Source organism: Gracilinanus agilis, chromosome 4 (genome assembly GCF_016433145.1).
Source record: "Gracilinanus agilis isolate LMUSP501 chromosome 4, AgileGrace, whole genome shotgun sequence".
NCBI lineage: Eukaryota > Metazoa > Chordata > Mammalia > Didelphimorphia > Didelphidae > Gracilinanus > Gracilinanus agilis.
Window position 1 is genome coordinate 123200595 of NC_058133.1, and position 25283 is coordinate 123225877.

The 25283-nt window shown below is 34.5% G+C and overlaps 1 protein-coding gene across 1 annotated transcript in view; it reads right to left on the reverse strand.

The window, feature by feature from the left end:
• Positions 1 to 25283, reverse strand: part of USH2A (usherin) — a 1059501-nt gene that overhangs the window by 658419 nt on the left and 375799 nt on the right. The window contains exons 22-25 of the mRNA XM_044674959.1: positions 3933 to 4059; positions 3311 to 3412; positions 1801 to 1980; positions 19 to 149 (exon numbers count right to left, since the gene is read on the reverse strand). Coding sequence (XP_044530894.1) covers positions 19 to 149; positions 1801 to 1980; positions 3311 to 3412; positions 3933 to 4059 — 540 coding nt within the window. The remainder of the gene's footprint in view (positions 1 to 18; positions 150 to 1800; positions 1981 to 3310; positions 3413 to 3932; positions 4060 to 25283) is intronic.

Consider the following 25283-nt stretch of genomic DNA (forward strand, 5'->3'; position numbering starts at 1 on the left):
TTCTTAAGATTAACATACAGCAAGAAAATCTGGTCCATCCTTATTGTACACAAATAAAAGTAATCCATTCATTTGGTCAGTTCTGAACTTAAAGGAAATTTCAAAATCCATTCCTCCTGGAAATACATATGGAGAGAGTTCCAAGAATCCTTTAAAAATAAGAGAATGAATGTCTTAGAAAAACTGAAAATAATTTAATCAGCACATTTGTATATTGTCTTACTCATTATAATGTGAACCCCCTGAGAATTTTTTATTCTTTTCCTTTTGGTCTTTTTTTGTATACACAGGGCTTAGCACATAATACCTGGCACAGAGGAGGAGCTTAATAAATGATTATTGACTATCTATTAACTAACATGACACTGGTGCTGATATCAGTGAATAAACAGATCACTTTTGAAAAATGCAGCTCAATGGGAAAATATCATTTGTAATTGAATAGAAAAGCAGAATAGATATATCTCTCACGAAGTTAACTTGGAGGTTTATTTCTAAATCATGACTAGCATCATATTCATTAATATTCTATATGATTTTTAAATATAGATTATTTTAATAGCTAAAAAGGAACTCAAAGAGTTGTTTTACTTAGAGAATATATTATTCTTTGGTATAGCCCAGTATGGCAAAAAACCCTTTAGAGATGGAGTATTGGGCCTCACCCCCAGACTGAGTGCTGTGCCCACCCCCCCACCCCCCCGGGAGACGGAGTGGCATGCTCCCCCCACCACCACGTGCTGGGTATGTCCCCACACACACACACACTCCTTCCTCACCCCACAGAGAAGAGGGAGGAAGCACTCCCTTTGGGGTGCTCGGCAGAGGGGCGGGTGAAGTAAGCAATGTTCTCTGGGAAAGTAGAGAGGAAGAGGGGAGTGGCCTGAGTGCTCTACTCTCCTCCAGCTCCTCTGCCTGTGAGCCGCCCACCTTCTCCACTGTGTGCTCCCATTGGCTGATAGGCAAAGGGGCGGAGCATGTGAAAAAATATCCTGGCATATGGAGAGGGGGAGGGGAACCTGGGGATATGGCGGGGAGGGTGGCTGAGTGCCCCATCGCCATCACTGGTATAGCTTGTTTAGTTATAGCATATAACAGTGAAGGCTGTTCATCTACAAAAACTTCCTGAAATAAAGATATCTATCTGACTCGTGAAAAAAATCAAGGACAGGTGGCTTCTATCAAGAGGGAGAAGTGCTCCATTCTCCACGTTCCTTTTCTCCCTTCTTGAAACTTCACTCTTACATCGCAACCTTCTTTACAGATTTTTAGGACTGCCATTGAGCCAATGGAATATGGAAGAACGGGAGATATTTTACTAGCACCACTATGTTAAATTCTTACATATGTATAATGTTCCTCTGACCCTTCCCACACAAGCCTTGGTGAGGTTCCCAAGCTAGTCCACATCAACCTGTCTAATCTATAAATATACCCGACATTGTACTATTAATTCATAGTTTAGCTACACTAAGCTACATAAGATTTTGTGTTTTGATCTAGGAACCTAATTGCTATCCAAAGCATTGTTTCTATAGGAAAAACGCGGTTTCAACTGGACTTTCTGAAGAAAAAAAAAAGTTCAGCTGCAGTTCAGGGATCCTCAACTCTTTTGCCTTTATGAGGTTTCTTAGAAAGTGAATGTATGTTATATTTTATACTAAGAAGTCAGGTTCTACCACCATGCTTCATCTTAGTGCTTAGCGTAATTCATCTGGATATAGAATATCATGTGGCTTTAAGGAACCTGAGGAGGGTTGAGTCAGAAATGTTAGTTTGCTCTATCTTTTCAGACTTTACCTGTTCCAAGAAAGTGTGCACCCTCTCTTAGTGCAGTTGGACAGCCCTCCCAGCTGCTATACACATTCATCTGTTCTTCAGCATTCTGCCATTCCAGAGGTTCCCAGACCTCAAAGGGATTGTGACTCTTCTTAAAAAACAAATCCCTGAGACATCCCACAAAACCTTTCTGGATTATCTCTGCAGGAGTTAACAAACAAATACTAATAGCATTTTTTTAGAGATAAACTACATGAAAATAATGTAATTTGCAAACAATGGATTATTTAAAAACATAACCAACTCTCATTTTTGACTGCCTAACTTTGATATAGCTCTAAACATATTTAATGAATGCATCATGTATAACATGCAATGGATTTATTTTATTCATGTTAAGTAGCAATGTCTATTGGCTTCCCATAAGCTATAATGAAATACATCAATAATGAAAGTGGCTAATGAGATAGACTGCCGTGGTCTACCAGCAGCCCCTAAAAGAAATAGCCTCTTTTCATTGAATTTGCATAAAGTAGTAAACTCTGAAAGTAGCTAAACAAAAAATTAAGATCTTGTTCCTCCAAAATTAAATAGTATGATCACTGTGCTCTAAAAACAAAAGTTAAAAGTTTTTTAAGTTTATAAAATAATCCAGAATAAATCATTTGAAAAAAAAATTTCAATCAAATCTAGAACTTTTGGTCTATTCACCAATCATGACTTTATCAGTCAAATAATGATATGATTTAATTTCATTTTTTTTCAAAGAATTATCATAAAGTCTAACATTTAACTGATCATTTCAATTCCTCTACTCCAGTGATGGCAAACCTTTTAGAGACTAAGTGTCCAAATTGCAACCCTCATACTACATGTGAGCCCCTGGCCTTACCCCAGAGAAGGGAAGGAGGAAGTGCTCCAATTGGGCTGCTGGGCAGAAAGGCAGGTGATGAGAGAAATGTCCTCAGGGGCGTGTGGAGAGTGGGAGGGGAGAAGCCTCTTCTGGCACCTATGCCATAGGTTTACCAACATGGCTCTAATCTATGGAAACTTGACGTTTATAATAAGGAGCTGATCTTGGAGTCAAGAGGACCTAGGTTCAAGTCAAACCTTTAATACATTCCAATTGAACAGACATGGTTAATTCATTTAACTTCTCAGAGCTGCTAGACTACTTTACAAGACTATAAAGTTAAAAAAGTATTAATCTGTATCAATAAAGAGAGTATTCTTCCCAGGAATTTACTATACTGATTAAATTAAAGGTCTAGATCACACCCTCCACGAAAAAAATTCTTTAGATTATCTTTTTTTTCTCTTTTTCAACAATAATTCTTAGAAAATAGTTTAAATAAATGTCCTGAGATGATTTGCAGCTGTCAGTAATCTAAGAGGTCATTGCTGAGCACAGATATAGAGGAAGGCTAATAACATCACATAATATTTTTATTTAGTCTTCAAAAACAGAAACAATTTAAATTGCTTCTATTTTCAATTTCTGTGATTACAAATAAAGTAAACTAGTACTCACCAAGATCTTTCCTGAGGATAGTAAAACCCCATGGCAGTCCTCCCACAAAAACTCCTGTGTTTTCCCCAATAATAGTACTGCCACTGCTTGCAGAAGAAGAGCCTTATTAAGAAGAAACAATCATCTATCACCAAAAAACTCATGAATAATCACCAATCTTTTATTTAATTTATCAAACAGTTATTAAGCATCTATAAAGGGAAAGACACTGTGCTAGGCACTGAGATGAAAATGAAAGTCCCTTCCCTCAAGTTGTTTACAATCTATTGAGTGATATAATATGTACAAAAATAAGTAACTACAAAAATATCTGCAAAGTTAAAAGGAAGTAATTTTTATCTAAACAAATTTACTGAATATCCATAGGGTCCATGGTGCTATATTAGCATGATGTGATTTTAAGAGTAGTTTTGGAACAGATGACAAGTTTAAATATGTTATTGGAGTTTTGCACAGATGAGATAATGGACTCTAAGTGCATGTTTCCAAACATATTACAGGAACATAGAAGGGACAATCTAAAAAGAAATGAGGATAGAAAAAAGGAAAATAAGAATGGCAGATAAAATGAACCAACAACATATCCATATGACCAGTAGAGGTTTTTTTTTGGAATGCTTACCTATGAACTGACCATCAACAGTGATCTGTCCCAAAGCTTGATGCCGAGTAGCTGTCACTTGATGCCACCTGCCATCATTATATTGTTTTCCATTATCATTAGTTGTAGTAACTACAACTGCAGATCCCTATAAAGTAGTCCAAAATTCTTTAATCACGATATCAAAGTATACGCCTCAAAAGACAAAGTAGAATGGAGAGAACGGAATCAAGTCTTTTGTAATGTACTTCTCTGAAGGAAAACAAACAAACTTCTCAATCTCTAGGTATGGGAAGAAATTCCCGTTAAAACTAAATTTCTCACAAGATTACCTGCATTATGTTTGCCTACTACAATCAGAAACTATAAGAAAATTATGTTTCCTATAAGAATTTTAGTTTCTTTTTTCTGTAGCAGTCAAAGTGAAAAATTACTTACCCAAACATTTCCATACTATAATGCAATTCAACTTCAGCTCTGCATGAGAATGACTCCTGCTAGATTATTTCCCCTCAACTTGATTTCTCTACTACTAAATAAAATTCCCCTTTTAACATCATTAACCAAATATAAGGGGAAAGAACAGAAAAACTGGTTTAAATTTAGGAGTGCTGGATACTTAAACATTTTGTAGTTCACAGCCTTATTCTCATTACATGATTATAATCATAATAAGAATGTTTTCTTTTGAAAAGACAAGTCCCTACAACAGCAGATATAAAGAACAAAAAAGAATAGGAAAATTTCACAAGAAAGATGAGAACAGAAATGCTTGATCTACTGGGACATACTTGAAAAAAAGAAAGCCACTTTTAGAAGACAGAATTAATAAAATTAAATCATAGCTGTTTCCCCCTTAATGCTGTCATTGTTTACTTCTTAGAGATGACAAATTCAAAAAGCAAAATTTAACATAAACTGAACATGAAATATATTGATTTCTCTTAATAAACCTGATTTTCTGTTAGGTGCTCTACCTCTGTCCAGTAGAGAATTAGAAAAGTATTTGCACAATTTGTTGAAACTACTCAGAATATTTTTAACAAACTCAAGTGACCTTAATACTAAATTTATGTTTGGTGAGAAGAAGGGAAAAAATCATAGTGTGGTCATGGCTAAAATTTTGATTAAGTCAAAAACTTAAATGTTACATTACTCAGAAAGGAATTGAGGTCCTGTTATTCAAAAATTCATTCACAGTTATTAGATAGCACACAAAAGGCTATACACATCAATGACTAAATTCACTTCTTCCACATGCTCTTTAATTGGCTCCTGTCAGTCCTCATATTATGCATGAGAACATATATGACATACAATATTTAATATTACAAAAAAGATGCTAATTTCCCATGAGTATAAGCTGGATGCTTCTCCCATTGACCATATAGCAACTTTTAAAGATGGCTAGAACAGATGATCCATCAGAAAGTCTACTTTCTGTCCCTTGGGTGTCCTATAGGTTGACTTTTCTTATATCGTTTTCCCCCTACATACGATCTTTTATTGTCTTCAATCCTATTTCAACGTTTTAATATTTTACAAACACACATTTCATTATCGTAGTTTAATAATTAAAACCAGAACTGGTGTCGTGCCCAATTAATGTGCCCTGGTAGCATGCCCATTAGTTTTTCCATTAGTGAATTCAACAATACTAATGGGATTACTAGCATGGGATGCTAATTGGGCGTGACATAAGAAACTGGCTTACTTCTTAGCATACCCTTGCTAATGATGAAATTAATGAGCATTTTATTAAATGCTGTCTCATCAAAGTGTACTTAGTTAGCGTTAAAATTGTTACAAACGATGCTGCATTCTAAAGATCAGGTGTCTGAGTAAGTGGTTCTTCATATTATGTTTGGCAACAATCTGAAGTATTAATAGTTCTTTACATCAGAAGCAACACTTATCTGGGGGGAAAAACATCCCTGCCATACCATATTACCTCTACTTGTAAAATTTTGTTTCTGTTTGGGGAAAACTTGGAGTATTACTTAAAGGTTCTTATTTTAAACTTTTCTGTTTAATTGAGATTGTGGAAATATTTCTGGGATAATTTTGGCCCCATTTTATATGTTAATACTCTTCCATTAGAAAAACATTTAACTCTCCATACAGTTAATATTTAGCTCTCACTTTTATAGTCTCTTACTAAGTGAAAACAAAACTTGATTTGATTTTCTTGATCAAGTTAATACTCTGAAAGTTTTCAGATGATAATCATGGGCCATTACCTAATCAATAAAATATCATTGAATCAAGTGTATCCAGAATGGAATTCTCCACAAAATTAATGAAAGAAAACATTAGAAATTATAATTTATTGATATGGACTCAAAATTAAAGATCTGAATAACAAAAAGCTAGGATGAAGATTTCCTTACTATTTCTTTTAGTACTAGTTTCAAGTTTGAAGTACCCAGGAAAGAGGTAAATTTAAAATTTTGTTCACTGATTTATTTTTGTATCACATTTAATCAAAAACATGTAATAATACTATTATAAGCCATTTAGGAAATATTAAGAGATCAAAATCAACTGGATCACACTGGAAAATGTTGTCTTGTTTTATTTTTATTTATTTAAGCCCTTACCTTCTACCTTAGAATTACACTATATATTGATTTCAAGGCAGAAGAATATTAAGGTCTAGGTAATGAGTTAAATGACTTACCCAGAGTCACACCACTAGAAAGTATATGAGGCCAGATGTGAACCTAATACCTCCTGTCCCTATGCCTCACTCTCGATATACTGAGCTAACTAGCTGTTCCCCACACTGAAAAATTTTAAAAATTAGAAAATCAAAAGAATAGAAGTTAGAGTCACAGTCAGCACTGGATGGAAACTGAGTGACAGACCATGATAGTTTAATAGCTACTGGAACAAGAGTCTCCTCCACCATATACCACTTGAAGACCTCTAATCAGAGAAAATCCAATAACTCTTGATATACTGCAATACCCTCAATGTACTTTAAAAATTATTTTTTTAAAACCTTCTTTTTTTAAATTGTCCTTCATTTCCACCAGGCTCCTTATATACTATGTTGCATTTTTGTATTCATCTAATCCTACTTCCTCTTGTTTCCTTTTCTGAACAAATCATTTTAAAATTTCAGGTAGTCATTGACTTCACTATATATCCTCATTTGTCTTTTGACAAATGAGACCTGCAAGTGTTAATGGTTAAATATACCTTGCAATTGACAATGGACTATAAACTCCTAGTAGACAAGGACTGTGTCTTTTTTTTAATTTTATATAACTTTTATATAAAGGCTCACAGAGTACTATGTCCTACAGATATTTGCTTCAGTTTATTTGTTAAACTAGTTCATGATGCTTCTTAATTAAGTTACTAAAAATCAATATATTCTGAGTCAATTATGTACAAACCACTATGTGGCAACTGGGAACCACAGTGGGTGAATAGAGTGCTAGGCCTGGAGTCAGTGAGATTTAAGTTTAAAACAAGCTTCAACACTTAATAGTTGTGAGATTCAGGAGATGACATTTAATCTGTCTGCCTCAGTTTCTTCAATTATAAAATAGGGATAGTACCTACCACTTACTGTGTTGTGGTGAGAACCAAAAGAGATAATATTTGTAAAGCACCCAGTAGAGTGCTTGACAAGAAGTAGGTACTTAATGCTTGTCTCTTCTTAATCTCTTTCTTAAAAATAAATAAATCCTTTATTTCAGAAAAAAAATAAAAGAAATAGTTGAATATGCATTAAGGAAAAAATACTTCTTAAAGATCACAACTGATTGGCTATATATCCATTGTCACTTTACAGATTTTAGCTATAAAATGTTTATTGGTGCCTGAATGCTGTTTATGCATAGATTTCAGGCACTAAGATCTAGGTGGACAAGTCAATTATTTTATACCAGAGAAGTCTGTGGAGTGATTAGTATTTCTGGCACTTGATAAGAGAAAAAGGGAGGGTAAAGGTATAAGTCTGAAAGCATCAGAGCTGAGAAAGGAGCCAAGAAAAGAAAACAAGATATGAGCTATGTTAAACTGAGGAAAATATAAGTGCCAGGATTATGTGAAGATCTGATCATCCTAAGGAAGAAGACAATTATCCCATGATGATGTAAATCTTAACATATATTCTTAGTGATTGGCATCTAAGACATACAAACCATATGTCTCCTCTTTGTTATTAAGGCTTTTTGTTTTCAAATCATATTCACTTAGAAATGTTTTACTACTTGCATATATACAGCCAACCTTTCCTTGTAATAAAGTTGTTTTTTTAATTAATGAAAATCAATCAAAATATTAACCAATTCTGAAAGCAGGTGCTACATTCCATACCCACCATCATCCACCTCTACATATGAAAAGAAACAAAGCTCATTTTCTCATCTATTCTTTCTACCAAGATTTTTCACTCTAATTATGCAAAATTATATTTTATGTTACAGTATTTCAATTCACATTTGAAAATTGTATATATTATTTCCCAGCTTTAATTACCATTATACATCCATTCATGTTTTCCCTTACTTCCCCAAATTCTTTAAATTAATTATTTCTTATACTGAAGAAATATTTCACTGTAATTATGTACCACAATTTGTTCAGCTATCACCTCATTGATGGGTACATACTTTCTAGCTCTTTGCTAGCAAAAGATGGTTATTAGTAATATGTTGGTACAAATGGGGATTTTCTGCCTTTGAATTTTGAGGTTCAAATTCCCAGCCATTAGATCAAAGGCATTCAACATAACTCCAAACTCTCTTCTAGATTGACTGAATTAATTTACAACTCCACCAACAATGTATTAGCATGCTATTTGATTGTTGCAGATAACTATTTTGTGTTCTAGGTGTTATTATATTATATGAGAAAGCTATTTTTGATTATAAACTATGAATTTCATAGGCAAAGTACATTATATATTATATTGAATTTAACTGTTTTAATGAAGTGAAAAGGAATCCTACTAAAATATTTTATGGTACAAACATGGTGTTGATACCTAAACCAGGGGAAGACAAAACAGAGAAAGAAACTAGAGACAATATCTCTAATATCTATCTATCCCTAAAAATGGGTAAACTCTTGAGAAAGTAGGTTGCACTAACTGCCTCCATTTCCTTTTCTCTAACTCTTCTAAACCTTCCCCAATCTGGTTATTGTTCTCATAATTTAACTGAAAGTACTCTATTCAGAGTTATTAATATTAATATTCTTTTAATAACCAGATATAAATTTTTCTCAATCCCCATTATTCCTAACTTCTCTGACCCCTTTGACACCATCAATAGGCCCTCTCTTCAATGTTCTCTTCTTTCTAGATTTTTCATGATATATTTCTCTTCTGATTCTCTTCTTACCTGTCTGGTCACTCCTCTGTCTTTTTTTGGTGGGCTTTATTAAGCTCAAGTCCACTAACACAGAGTGAATACCCAAAAGTTCTGGTCTGGGCTATCTCTTCTTTTCTCTAAAATAGTTATTATTTTTCTTTATAATCTTGTCAGATACCATAGCTCTTCACCTAATATCTTTTGTAGAACAGTGGTATCAAAATCAAATAGAAATGAACATCACTGTTCTCCCTTGGTTTCATAAAGGACCTATGATATGTCAGAGTCTTCTTCACTTGCCTGTGAATTGGATTCAAGTGGGGTAGACTTGCACAAAGTTTTCAGCCTCACTTTCTCTTTTAGGCATTGAAGTCAGTATGACTGGTAATAGTCCAGAATCTGTTGCCAAATATCCTCTACTTTCACAACATTTCTCCCTCTATTTCTCCCTCACATTACCCTAGTACAGACCCTCTCCAACTTTCACTTACATGATAGTAATCTCTTAATTAGCCTCCTTTTCTTAAATTTCTCCAATCCATCATACATTCAGCTGCCAAAGTGATTTTTCAAAAGCATACATCTGATCATGCCACTCACTGCCCTCACCATCCAGTCAGTACACTCCAGAGGCACCCTATTACCTCCAAACTCAGAGAAATTACTCTATTATACATTTAAAGCCCTTCACAACCTAGACTCTTCCTACATTTCCAGTTTTTTTACACTTTATTCTCTTCCACACACTCTATGACCTAGCTATGCTGGCTTCATTAGTGTTCTTTTCACATATGACTCCACTTTCTGACCGTACATTAGCAATTATTCTTCCCCATACCTAGAATATTCTTCTCCTCCCTCCAAACTCCAAGATTCAGTTCAAATAGTACTTGGTCTATCGAATGACTTTTTCTACTCCTTTCCTATACCCTACTATCAATGATGCTAGTACCTTCTATTAGTGTGCATTTCATATAGATAGATGATAAATAATAATAAAAATGGATAAAAGATTAATAGCTAGATTTAGATGTATGATATAGATACAGATGTTATAATATCTCTTTACATATTGTTTCCCCATTAGAATGTGAACTCCTAGAGAGAAGAGACTGTCTTCTTTACCTTTTCTTTGTATCTCCAGTCCTTAGTACAGTACCAGACATATAGTAAATATATATTTTTAATGCTTATTGGCTAAAAAATATCAATGTAAAACTTAAAAATATTAGCAAAGATGTTATGGCAATCTATAAAAAAGTTTATACATGATGACAAGATTGGACATATACCTATAAAACTGAGTTGGTTCAATATAAGAAAAACTGTAAACATAATAAACATTATTTCTAACAACAATGATAAAAGCTGCATATCAACTTTCAGAAAAAGTTCACAGAAAATATAATGCCTATTTCTGGTTTTAATGTTAAAAATCATAGAAATAAACGGAGCTTTTCTTAATATAATAAATAATATATCTTTTTTAAGCCATTCAAAGCAACTAAAACATCAATTAAATAAATTCTTATATGCAGTATTCTACTTCATCCCTTGGAGTCTCTTCAAAAGGAGAAATTGGAAGTATTTTAAGATAACTTATTCTGATCTTTCCCATTTTTTTAATCTCTTTGGGATACAGACCTAGTAGTAGTATTGCTAGATCAAAAGGAATGCATTATTTTATAACCCTTTGGGCATAATTCCAAATTGCCCTCCAAAATGGTTGAATCAATTCACAACTCTACCATTATGCTACATTTTTTTTAATTTTGAGCATTTTATATTTAACATTTTATCTCATATGATTACATCTACCCATTATTTGTATCAGAACTGACTTCTAATTCATGACTCTGAAAAATAGATGATCTGTCTACTAATTTTTTATAGTTTCATTTTTAATATTTAAGCTACATATGCATTTTGAACTCACCAAAATGAAGTAAAATTTTGATCTAAACCATAATTGCTGCCAAATATCTTTCAAGTTTTCCCAGCTTTTGGGAAATAAAATGTTCATCACTAAGTAATCAGTATTTTTTAAGTTTAACAAGCAAGGTATTATTTAGTTCAATATTTATGATTATCTTTATTTGGTCTGCCCATTTATGTATTGTATTTTTGAAAAAATACCAAATAGTTTTTTTTATAATTGTTGCCGTATAGTAAAATTTGAGATTGAGGGGTAGAATTCCTTCTTAATTCCTATTTTTTTCATTGTTTCACTGAAGATTCTAGACATTTTGCTCCTCTAGATACTGTTGGTTAATATTTTGCCTAAGTCTCTGAAGCATCCCCTTGGTAATATGACTGGCATATACTAAGTCTATGAATTAGTTTAGATTTATATCATATTGCAGTAGCCCAGCCAAGAATACTGATTTTTCTTCCAGATCACACAATTATACAGTATTTAAGAATTGAAAGAATTATCAACGGCCAAAAAAATCCCTATATATTATTCTTGAAAAATGGTCTTACAGTCACTACTTGAAGAGTTCCAAGGAGGAAGAAGACATGACACATCTCAGGTACACTATTACATTTTGGGACAGCTATAACTGTTAGTAATTCAGGCCTAAATGTTCTTTTTTACAACTTCTACTATTTCTTCTACATCTGGTGAAAAGCAGAAAGTGTCTAATCCCTTCTTCACATGAGAGTCTTTTAAATGCTTGAAAATGCAAAAAATATTACTCTTCAGTATTTTCTTCTCCAGGTTAAACATGTCCATATTTCTCAAATAATAATTAAATGACATAGATTTAAGGCCCTTTGATACCCTGGTTGATCTTTTCTGAAACCAATCTAGTTTTTTCAGTGTAATTAAATAATGGCACTTAGAACAAAAAATGAAAAATTCCATGTATTGTCTAATCTGGATTGATTAAGGAGATATTATCAGTTCTTTATTGGGAAGCTTTGCTTCTAAATGAATTGCAAGATCACATTAGTTTTGTTGAGCTCTGTCTTATACTTCTGGATCATGCTGAGCCAAAAACCCACAAAAATCCCCAAATTCTTTTCAGAAGAATTGTCAATTAGTCACATATAAGATTAGATCCTTAAAGTATGTCATTCTTGTCAATGGAAAAGAAATTTTCAAGGAGCCAAAATAGTGGAGTAGAAGCAAGAAGGAGAACCCAGATCTCTCTGAAAAACCCCTCCACCTGACATTAAAAATAAAATAAAATAAACTCTTCAAAATGAATACTAGAGTAGCAGCACCAACAAAGGGAGAGCATGAGGCAATTTTTCTGCAGAAGACAACTTGGAAGGTAGAGAAAAAAATCACTGGTTGAGAGGTGAAAGTAATCTGCAAAAAAGTTTTACAAATAGCACAGGTCAACAGTGAGTCACTTCTCTTTTCCACTGGTCAAGGTTCTGAACCTGGACTTATGCCAGCAATGAGACTCAAGATCCTGCTCAAGCCAACTGCAAAGCATCCTCATGCCTACCCCTAAACATTCTGAGCCCCATTAAAACCACAGGCAAGTGAAAAGCTGTGGAAAAGGCCCTTGGCAAGTTCAGGTGAATGACAGTACAATCCAACAACAAGGTAATGAACACTAGTACTGTTCCTGGTCTTGAAAACCCACAGCAGGCTATGAAGGAGACTGAATTATCAGTGGGATGTGGCTTCCAGAGCTCTCAGGCCACAGGTCATCATACTACCTTGGAGTGATTGAAACTTATAGACATCCAGAACTATATCTAAGGGTTTCAGTAAGAAAATATTAAAGTTTAAAAGCAGTCAGATGGCTCAGTGAATTGAAAGCCAGAATCAGAGATGGGCACTTCTGGGTTCAAATCTATTCTCAATATTTCCCAGCTATATGACCTTGAGCAAGTCTTTTAACCCCTATTGCCTAGCCCTTACTACTCTTCTATTTAGAACCAACATTTATTGAGACAATAGTATTGATTTTAAGATGGAAGGTAAGGGTTTTAAAAAAATAAAATATTAAAATTCAAGACTGTCCCTCTCTGCCCTACAAACAAAACCCACCTTTAAGCTAAAATCAACAGGCAAGAAAAAGGGTGAAAAGTGAGCAAACATCAAAATAAGAATAATAATAAAAGTAAAGCAAGGCAAAAACTCAGAAGGAAATAATGAAATCAAAGCAATTGCATGCAAAACATCAAAGAAAGATGGGAATTTGTGTCAGACAAAGAGCTCAAAAAATTTTAAAAATCAAATAAGATAGACAAAAGAAATGATAGGGGAAGTCAAAATGAGGGAAGAAGAAAACATCTTAAAAACAAAAATTGACCAAATTATATAGGAGGCACAAAAATGTACTGAATTGGCAAATGAGGTAGAAAAAATATAATGAAGAAAAGAACTCCTAAAAAAATAGAATTGGTCAAATGGAAAAGGAGATTCAAAAGCTCACAGGAGAAAACAATTTAATAAAAATTAGAATTGAGCAAGTGAAAGCCTATCACTTTCTGGGGCATCAAGAAATAATAAATTCAAAAGAATGGGGAAATTGGAAGAAAATGTGAAATATTGCATTGTAAAAGCAAGTGACCTGGAAAACAGATCCTGATGAGATAATTTAAGGATTATTGGACTACCTGAAAGCTTTGATCAAAAAAAGTTTAGACCACCACATTAAAAGAAATTATCAAATTAAAGTGCCCTGATATTCTTGAACCAGGGAGGTAAAATAAAAATGGAAAGAATCTACAGATCATCAAAGATATCCCCCAAAGAAAACTCCCAATGATAATATAATCAAGTTCTATTGCTGTCAGCTTGAGGAGAAAATATGGCAAACAGACGGAAACAATTCAAATATCATGGAGTCACAGGATTATACTGGAATCAGAGTGCTTGGAATATGATATTCCATAAAGCAAAGGGTAAATGTTCATGACCAAGAAACACCTACTCAGAAAAGATAATTATATCTTATGGGAGCATGGGGGCGGGGGGGGGGGGCAGAGAATGGACATGTAAGGAAATAGAGGACTTCCAAGCATGCTTTAAGAAAAGTCCAGACTTGACAGAAAATTTGATGTTCAAATACAGGACTTGAGAGAAGAAAAAACTTAAGAGATTCAATGAGGTCACACAATTTACATTATTATATTGGAAGATGATACTTGTCACTCAGGAATTTTAACATTATTAGAATAGTTAGAAAGAGTATACCTAGGCAGAAGGTGCAGGAATAAGCAGACTATTATGACATAATATTGGGGTGGGGGGGAAACAAGCTGTGAAAAAGAGAATTTCACTGAGAGAAGAGGGAGAGAAGTAGAGTGTACTAAGTTATTTCACTTGAAGAAGAATAAAAAAGCTATTAAAGTGGAGGGGAAGGTGAGGATGATGATGGACAATGCTTAAAATTCACTCATCAGAATTGGCTCAGACAGTGAATAACACATACTCAGCTGAGTAGATAAATCTAGTTTACTCTATAGGAAAATAGGAGGGGAATTAAAAAGGGGGACCTAATAGAAGGGAGAATGATTTGGGGAGGAAATGGCTAGAAGTAAATATTTGTGAGGAGGATCAGAAAAAAGGATAAAAAGCAAGAAGAGGAGGGGAAAATAAGATGGAGGGAAATATCCAATTAGTATAAGATGTAAAATGAATAATTCTAATTATATTAAATTTAAATGGTTTTGTACAAACAAAACAAATGCAGCCAAGATTAGAAGGGAAACAACTGGGAAAAATGTATACAAAAAATTTCTCTTATAAATGCCTCATTTCTCAAATATATAGAGAATTGAATGAAATTTATAAAACAAGTCATTCCCCAATTGAAAAATGGCCAAGGAAACAAACAGGCAATTTTCAGATATAGAAATAAGAATTATCTACAGTCATATGAAAAGATGTCCTAAATCACTATTGGTTAGAAATACGCAAATTAAAACAATCATCAGGGACCACTTTATACCTATCCAATACATTAATATGACAATAAAGGAAAATGATAAATGTGGGAGGATATGGGGCAAAATTGGAACACTAAAGCATTAGGGTTTTTTTTTAAATATTTTATTTTTTTAGAAAAATTTTCCATGGTTACATGATTCTTGTTTTTACTTTCCCCTTCATATCCCTTCAAGCCCTCCCCATTTTCAACATGCATTTCCACTGGTTTTAACATATGTGATCAATAAGGACTTATTTAAATATTATTGATAGTTGCATTGATATGGTCATGTAGTGTCTACATCCCCAACCATCAACCCATGTGTTCAAGTGCTTGTTTTTCTTCTGTGTTTCCACTCCTACAGTTCTTCCTCTGAATGTGGGTAGCATTCTTTTCCATAAATCCCTAAGAATTGTCCTGGGTCACTGCACTGTTCCCAGTACAGAAGTCCATTACATTTGATTTTACCACAGTGTATCAGTCTCTGTATACAATGTTCTTATGGCTCTGCTCCTTTCACTCTGCATCAATTCCTGGAGGTCTTTCCAGTTCGCTTGGAACTCCTCCAGTTTATTATTAGTTTGAGCACAATAATATTCCATCACAACATATACCACAATTTTTTTAGCCATTCCCCAACTGAAGGGCATCCCTTCGTTTTCCAGTTTTTTTTCCAGCACAAAAAAACGAGGTTACAAATATTTTCGTACAAGTCTGTTTATCTATGATCTCTCTGGGGTACAAACCCAACAATGGTATGGCTGGATGAAAGGGCAGCCATTCTTTTATAGCCCTTTGAGCATAGTTGCAAATTGCCAGCCAGAATGGTTGGATCAATTCACAACTCCACCAGCAATGTATCAATGTCCCAGTTTTGCCACATCCCCTCCAGCATTCATTACTCTCCCCTTCTATCATTTTAGCCAATCTGCTAGCTGTGAGGTGGTACCTCAGAGTTGTTTTGATTTGCATTTCTCTAATTATTAGATATTTAGAACACTTTCTCATGTGCTTATTGATAGTTTTGATTTCTTTATCTGAAAATTGCCTATTCATGTCCCTTACCCATTTATCAATTGGGGAATGGATTGATTTTTTATGCAATTGATTTACCTCCTCATATATTTGAGTAATTAAACCTATGTCAGAGTTTTTTGTTATTAAGATTTTTTCCCAGTTTGTTGTTTCCCTTCTGATTTTGGTTGCATTGTTTTTGTTTGTACAAAACATTTTTAATTTAATATAATCAAAACTATTTATTTTACATTTTATAATTTTTTCTAACTCTTGCTTGGTTTTAAATTTTTCCCTTTACCATAGATCTGACAGGTATACTATTCTATGTTCACCTAATTTTCTTATAGTTTCCTTCTTTATATTTAAGTCATTCACCCATTCTGAATTTATTTTGGTGTAGAGTGTGAGATGTTGATCTAAGCCTAATCTCTCCCATATTGTTTTCCAATTTTCCCAGAAGTTTTTGTCAAATAGTGGATTTTGGACCCCAAAATTGAGCTCTTTGGGCTTATCATACACTGTCTTGCTGGTATCACTTATCCCAATTCTATTCCACTGGTCCTCCCTTCTGTATCTTAGCCAGTACCATATCATTTTGATGACCGCTGCTTTATAGTATAGTTTAATATCTGGTACTGCTAGGTCACTTTCCTTCATTTTTTTTTCATTATTTCCCTTGATATTCTTGATCTCTTGTTCTTCCAAATGAACTTTGTTATAGGTTTTTCTAATTCAGTAAAAAAGTTTTTTGGTAGTTTGATAGGTATGGCACTAAATAGGTAAATTAATTTGTGTAGAATGGTCATTTTTATTATGTTAGCTCATCCTACCTATGAGCAATCAATGTTTATCCAATTGTTTAGATCTAGTTTTAATTGTTCGGAAAGTGTTTTGTAGTCATGTTCATATAAGTCCTGTGTTTGTTTTGGTAGATAGATTCCAAAGTATTTTATATTATCTAGGGTGATTTTAAATGGTGTTTCTCTTTCTATGTCTTGCTGCTGTGATGTGTTGGACATATGTAGAAATGCTGATGATTTCTGTGCATTTATTTTGTATTCTGCAACTTTGCTAAAGTTGTTGATTATTTCTACAAGCTTCTTACTTGATTCTCTAGGATTTTTTAAGTAGACCATCATATCATCTGCAAAGAGTGATAGCTGTAATGCAAGGTGGCTAACAGAAACTTTTTGCTTCTGTAATTTCTAATGGTCACAAAAAGTCAGTTAAACATCTTAGAATTTTCAGAAAATCAGTTAGAACTTAAAGCTATAAATAGAGGTGAAGTTCCAACTGAAGGGGCTTTTGCCTTTTGGCTTTCGCTGTGGCTGGAGGCTTTTGCTTTGGCCTTTCAGCTTGGCTTTGCTTCAGCCTTGGTCTGTGCTTATTTTGTCTTGGGAAATTTGGACCTATCTCATTTTTCTGGACATCTCCCTGATCTCCCAACTCCATCCCTTCCCTTCCCTCAATTTCCTTTGGGTCCTGGTGGAAGGGAGGGCTTGGTGATTAGACATTGTGGGTTTAGTTTCTATAGGCTGGTAGAGTATCCTTAAATAAGTCACCCCTAGTTTTAATGATTTGATAAAGACTTTACTTAAAAGGCAGTCAGATCTTCCTGACTGGGAGACCCAGACTCTCTGTCTAAACCTCCCCATAACCCATCCCCCACCATCACTCCTTTTCCTAGCAGCAATTAGAAAACCATGAACCCCTCTCCCCTTATGACTGACCCTGTTATTAATAAATCCCCTTGTTACCTATTCAGACCCTCTGGTGAATCATGGTGTCGAAAATTAAGACAAGGGCTCAAAGGGAAAGAATCATTTTCTTTTATTTCTTGAAAGAACTGGGGCATCCATCTTGGCAGGAAGCACCTACCTCAAGACTTCCTCCTGCCATCAGTTTGAATGGTAGTGAGGGGCCCTCTGGACTCCTCCCTCAAGAGACTAGAGAAACTAACAAAAGAAACCCTCCAGTCAAACCTAAACATTTCTTAACTGACCCTAATTTCCCCCTTGTATTCTCTGTCTCAAGCCTCTGGGAATAAATCTGTTTGAGCTTCCCTCTCCTATATCTCCCATTTCCTTTATCTCCTAAATACCTTCCAATACCTTCATTCCTCCTCCAATCACCTTATAATCACCTAATATCTCTTTTATCCTTCCTCACACCCAAATTGCATTTCATAGACCCGCTCAGATTTACTTTCCTTACTTTTTATAATATAGCTTAGTCTCCTCATTGCCCATTTTGATACCTATACCTTCAATTTCTTTTTTCTTCCCTAATGCTACTGCTAGTGTTTCTAGTACAATGTTAAATAATAAAGATGATAGTGGGCATCCTAGTTTCAGTCCTGATCTTACTGGGAAGGCTTCTAATTTATCCCCATTGCATATAATGCTTGTTAATGGTTTTAGATATATACTGTTTATAATTTTTAGGAAAAGTCCTTCTATTCCTATACTTTCTAGTGTTTTCAATAGGAATGGATGTTGTATTTTGTCAAAGGCTTTTTCAGCATCTATTAAGATAATTATGTGTTTTTTGTTGGTTTGCTTGTTGATATGGTCAATTATGTGGATGGTTTTCCTAATGTTGAACCATCCTTGCATTCCTGGTATAAATCACACCTGGTCATAATAAATAACCCTCGTGATCACTTGCTGGAGTCTTTTTGCTAGTATTCTGTTTAAGAATTTTGCTTCTATGTCCATTAAGGAGATTGGTCTGTAGTTTTCTTTCTCTGTTTTTGATCTACCTGGCTTTGGGATCTGTACCATATTTGTATCATAAAAGGAATTTGGTAGAACTCCTTCTTTGCATATTATGTCAAATAGTTTGTATAGTATTGGAATTAGTTGTTCTTTGAATGTTTGATAGAATTCACTTGTGAATCCATCAGGCCCTGGTGATTTTTTCTTAAGGAGTTCTTTGATGGCTTGTTCAATTCCTTTTTCTGATATGGAATTATTTAAGTATTATATTTCTTCTACTGTTAATCTAGGCAATTCATATTTTTGTAAATATTCATCCATCTCACCTAGATTGCTATATTTATTACCATATAATTGGGCAAAATAGTTTTTAATGATTGCCTTGATTTCCTCTTCATTAGATGTGAGGTCTCCCTTTTCATGATACTGATGATTTGGCTTTCTTCTTTCCTTTTTATAATTAGATTGACCATTACTTTGTCAAATTTGTTTGTTTTTTCAAAGTACAAGCTTCCAGTCTTATTTATTAATTCAATAGTTCTTTTACTTTCAGTTTTATTGATTTCCCTTTTAATTGTTGTAATCTCTAATTGAGTTTTTAGCTGGGGATTTTTAATTTGTTCCCTTTCTAGTTTTTTTAATTTTCATGCCTAGTTCATTGATCTTTGTCCACTTTAATTTTTTATTACATGTACTCAAGGATATAAATTTCTCCCTGAGTACTGCCTTGGTTGTATCCCACAGAGTTTGATAAGATGTCTCATTATTGTCATTCTCTTCAATGAAATTGTTGATTGTTTCTATGATTTCTTCTTTAACTAATTGGTTTTGGATAATCATATTTAATTTCCAATTAGGTTTTGGTTTGCCTGTTTATGTGCCCTTACTAAGTATTATTTTTATTGCATCATGATCTGAGAAGGTTGCATTTATAATTTCTGCTCTTTTGCATTTTTTTGCGATGTTTCCATGCCTTATTACATGGTTAATCTTTGTGAATGTACCATGTGCATCTGAAAAGAAGGTGTATTCCTTTTTGTCCCTATTTATTTCTCTCCACATATCTATTAAATCTAATTTTTTAGGATTTCATTCACCTCTCTTATCTCTTTCTTATTTATTTTTTGGTTTGATTTATCTAGATATGAAAGAGGAATATTTAGATCTCCCACTAGTATGGTTTTACTATCTATTTCCTTCTTGAGCTCAGCCAGTTTCTCCTTTAGGAATATGAATGCTATACCATTTGGTGCATACATATTGAGCAATGTTATTTCTTCATTGTCTATACTGTCTTTTATCAGGATGTAATTACCTTCCCTGTCTTTTTTAATCATATCTAATTTTACTTTGGCTTTGTCAGAAATCATGATCACCACTCCTGCCTTTTTTGTTCATTTGAAGCCCAAAAGATTTTGCTCCAGCCCTTGACCATAAACCTGTGTATGTCCACCCGCCTCATATGCATTTCTTGTAGACAACATATGGTAGGATTTTGGTTTCTAATCCACTCTGTTATTTGCTTCCTTTTTATGGGCAAGTTCATCCCATTCACATTCAGAGTTATAATTATCAGTTGTGTATTCCCTAACATTTTAGTATCCTCTCCTAGTTCTACTCCTTCTTCTCATGCTATTTCCTTTTAAACCAGTGGTTTGTTTTAGACCTGTCCCCCTTGTCCCCTCCCTTGATTTACTTCCCTTTCCACCCCCTCCCTTATTATTCCCCTCTTTTTATTTTTTAAGGCCTAATGAATTCCCTCCCCCCTCTCCTCCCCTCCTTTCTCTGACCTCCCCATTCCCCTGCTCCCCTTGGTTAATCCCTTCTGACATTCTCAGTAGGGTTATATAGAATTCTATAGCCCAATGGATATAGCCACTCTTCCCTCTCAGTGTTAATTACACTGAGAGTTAGGTTTAAATAGTACCTCTTAATGCTCTCTTCCTCTCCTTATAATAGTATTCATCCCCTCCCCTTCCTATGCTCTCTTTGTGTGGTATAGAATATCCTATTTTTCTTATTCATTCAAGTTTCTCTTGGTGTCATCTACTATTCACCCCCCTCGTTTTTCCCCACCCCGTCTCATCTTAGACCATTTAGTGCTCCAATCTCTCCCTAGAAGAATAATTCTTCTAATTACTATAATAATGAATAGTTTTTGAAAATTACATATAACATTTCTCCACATAGGAATACAAATAATTTAATGTTATTAAAGCCCTTAAAGAGGCAAATTTAAAAATAAGGGTTTTCTTTCTTTCCCTTCTGTTTCTTATTTACCTTTTCATGTTTCTCTTGATTTTTGTGGTTGAATATTAAACTTTCCATTTAGTCCTCGTCTTTTCTGTGCAAATATCTATCTTGTTGAATGCCCATACTTTCCCCCTGGAAGTATGTAGTCAGCTTTGATGGGTAGGTGATCCTTAGTTGTAGACCCAGTTCTCTTGCCTTTCTGAATATCATATTCCAAGCCTTGTGGTCTTGTAGTGTGGAGGCTGCCAGATCCTGTGTGATCCTGATTGGTGCTCCTTGATATCTGAATTGTCTCTTTCTGGCTTCTTCTAATATTTTTTTCTTTTACTTGGAAGCTCTTGAATTTGGCTACTACATTCCTGGGCGTTGTCTTTTCAGAGTTTAGTGTAGAGGGTGATCTATGGATCCTTTAAATGTCTATATTGCCCTCTTGTTGTAGAACTTCAAGGCAGTTTTGCTGAATAATTTCTTTTAGTATGGAGTCCAAATTTCTATTAATTTCTGCTTTTTCAGGAAGACCAAAGATTCTCAGATTGTCTCTTCTAGACCTGTTTTCTTGTTCTATTAACTTCTCATTGAGATATTTCATGTTTCCTTCTATTTTGTCAGTCTTTTGACTTTGCTTTATTAATTGTTGTTGTCTTGTGAGATCATTGGCTTCTAATTGCCCAATTCTAGCCTTTAGAGACTGGTTTTCAGCTAAAATCTTATGGTTTTCCTTTTCATTCTGGTCTACCTGGTTCTTCAAGGCTTCCAGCTGGTCATTTCTTGTCTTTAATTTGATTTGCTTATCAATTCATTTGATTTCTGAGTTTTTTTTCTTTGTCTTCTTCTTTATTTCTTGGGCTTTGCTTGGCATCATTGTGCTTTATCTACCATAAGTCTGAGTAAGGCAATCTGATTCTCTTTGTATGGAGTTAGGGAGCAGTTTTTGCCTGAGGCTACTTTGTGAGTCTCCTGGTTTCTCTGGGGACCCTCCTGGGGTCTCTGGTCTAGCTGTTTTCAGGGTCGAGCCCCTGTGGTTCTAGCTGGCTGCCCAGAGCCCGGAACTTGGCCCATGCTTGCTCAACCACCTGAGGTTTTCCCCCAGAGTCTGAGTGAGCTGGGCACTGCTGCTGCCTCTCTCAGCCCCACTCCTGTGTCCAAGGTCTGAATTTTCCAGCCACCTGGGGTTTCAGGTCTTGCTGCTCTCAGGGGCAAGCTCCTACTGGTGCCAGTTAGCTGCCAAGGAGCTAGATTTTGTGCCCCTGCTTTTTCTAACTCTGGTGTGCAACCTCTGCCTCTGGTACTGTGGGTGGGGTGGGGGAGGGGTGATCAGATCACGTTTTGATGGAAGCTATTTCCCCCCCTTATAGTGTGGAAGTGACCAAATCCCAGGTTCCTTTGATGCTGCGCCCTATTGTGGGGTCCCTTCTTTCATCTGGATTTTGTTTTCTTGTCCTTTGGAGGTATCCTATATCTGTTTGTAGGGAGAGAAAATCGCCCTGCCTCTACTCTGCTACCATCTTAACCTGGAACTCCACTAACACATTGTTGGTGGAGTTGTGAATTGAGCCAACGTTCAGGAGGACAATTTTGAACTGTGTCCAAAGGGCCATAAATTTGTACATATCATTTGATCCAGTAATATCACTACTAGGTCTACAAACTAGAGATATTTAAAAAATTACTTATTTGTGCAATATGTTTATAGCAACTCTTTTTGTGGTGACAAAGATCTAGAAATTGAGGAAATGCTCATCATTTGAAAAAAATGCTAAGCTTATTGTGGTATAAGATTGCGATGGAATAAAATTGTATTACAAGAAATGATGAGCATGGTGATCTAAAAAAACCTAGATAGACTTCAGTGAACTGATGCAGAGTGAAGTGAGAAGAACAAGAATATCCTACCCAATAACAGCAATATTGTACAATGATCAACTATGAAAGACTTAGCTAGTCTTAGCAATACACTGATCCAAAACAATTCTGAACATGACCAATATGGAATATTTGGAAATTTTATATACACATACATATGCATATACATATACACTTAAATGTGGGGAATAAGACAAAGATGTAAATTTTTTTCTAATTTAGAATAATAAACTTTGAGAAAGCAATAAAATTAGACTTTTTCTCTAAGAATGAGGATGTGTATATGCAAACATATCAAGGTATGTGTAAAATATATGTAAATTACATGTATAAATATATATGAATGATTAGCTTCCAAATGTTTCCTTTTTTCCCAAATCTTACCTTTTTTCTTAGAATTGATACTAAGTAACATTTCCGAGGCAGAAGAGTAGTAAAATCTAGAGAACTGGGGTTGAGTGGCTTGCACAGTCATACAGCTATAAATTATGTGAGGCCAAATTTACACACAGGAACTCTCATCACTAAGCCTGGCTCTCAATCCGCTTAGTCAACTTGTTGCCCATCTAAATGTTTTAAACAGAATATAGAGGTCTAGTGTATGTTTGAATAATAATTTCTCAAAATTTGACTAAGGATTTCATATATCAAATTGCATTAATAATGAAAAAGAATTTTAAAATTATTCTTTCTAGTTTTGGATTATCTGTTTAATAATATTAAGATACAGGTGGACTCTCTTTATGTTAGGCCCTCTTTGATCCTTTCTCTTTTTGATTTTGTTTTTTTAAGATGCCTCTTCCAGCCTCTTGATGGTATTGCACATATTAGATACAGGGTGTGGTAAATATAGAAAGATTAAGTGGTTTGTAAAAACTAAAATTATCTAAAGTTTCAGGTGAATTATGGCATCTTAATTTGATTCTCTTCTTATGGTTCTGTCGTAAATAGGATTAGATCCATAAAGTATGAGTTGATTTCATCAAATGAACTCTTTACTGGAAATCCAGATTCATGAGGTTATACTAAATTGTATCAAGTCTTTTCATTGGCAGATTTTAGCTGGATTACCTAAGAAATCTTTGCAAGTATTTTGGAACCAGAGAAGTAAACTTACTAGGAGACTGCTTCAGAATAGCCCTAAGAATAAGACCTATTGCAGAATGACCAAGTAAGATATTTCCCAGGAACTAGTCAACTGCATGGGATATCTGAGACTCAAGATGAAATGTGCTGATTAAATGATTATTGGGAGTGGATAACCAGGTTAAAAGGAGACTTGATGCTATTTAATATTAATGAACATTATTGTATTTCTTTGGCTTTTTGTTTCATGGTATTTATATTCACCTGGAAAAGAAGTAGAACCAAATCCTTTTTTATTTATTGTTTGGGATCAGTCATTCAACCTGGAATCTTTAGTCAACTAAAATTTTCTGTTTATGTTAACCTCATTTTATCAAAACTTTATTTATGGAATAATATTGTTTTCAATATTCCTCACTTGAAAGCCAAATAAAAGTATGAAGCTCTCAAAAATGTTCTAGTATGCTGTATAAAAGAGAATTTATCTGACACTGATTTTTTTAGTTACCTTGGCTATAAGTAAATCTCTCCTTTCAAAGTAGTACATGGTGAGCCTTACAAGGATTTTAACTTGTAATCTGACTGAGTCATTACTCTATTTTACTTCTCTCCTTTTGAAGAAATCTGACTAATTCAGAATCATTCTGAAGTAACATCATGTTTTAAACTTGCTTGTCTTTGTCTACATAATGCCAACGTACAAGACAGGGTAGTCCTGCAGGAGATGACTGTCCACATGCTCACTAATCATATCTCCTTAGTGCTAATCCCATCTCCTCATGAGGACATGGCAGCTAGCCTGCTATGCATGCAAGTTCATTTTCCACATCTTCTCTTTGAAATATGAATAAGTGAAGATTCTATTTCCTTTACATTGATGTTACTACTGTCTAGAAAATGCAGCACAGAGGTCAGCTCAAGTGGAAGCTAACCCACCCAATGCTTATTGCCTTAATATGCTGAATAAAATTCGTTCAAATTTTTCCCCTAAGTTTGCCTTATTAATTGGCGAAGCCCAAATGAAGATTTCTTTTAACAGTGCTATATGTACAAAAGTATTTATAGCTGCTCTTTCTATGGTTGCAATGAACTATAAACTAATCAAATAGGGAATTTTTGAACAAATATTCCTCATGAATGCAATGGAATACTATTGAGCTATAAGAAATGAAATAAGACACAGTTTCAAAGAAACCAGAAACCTGG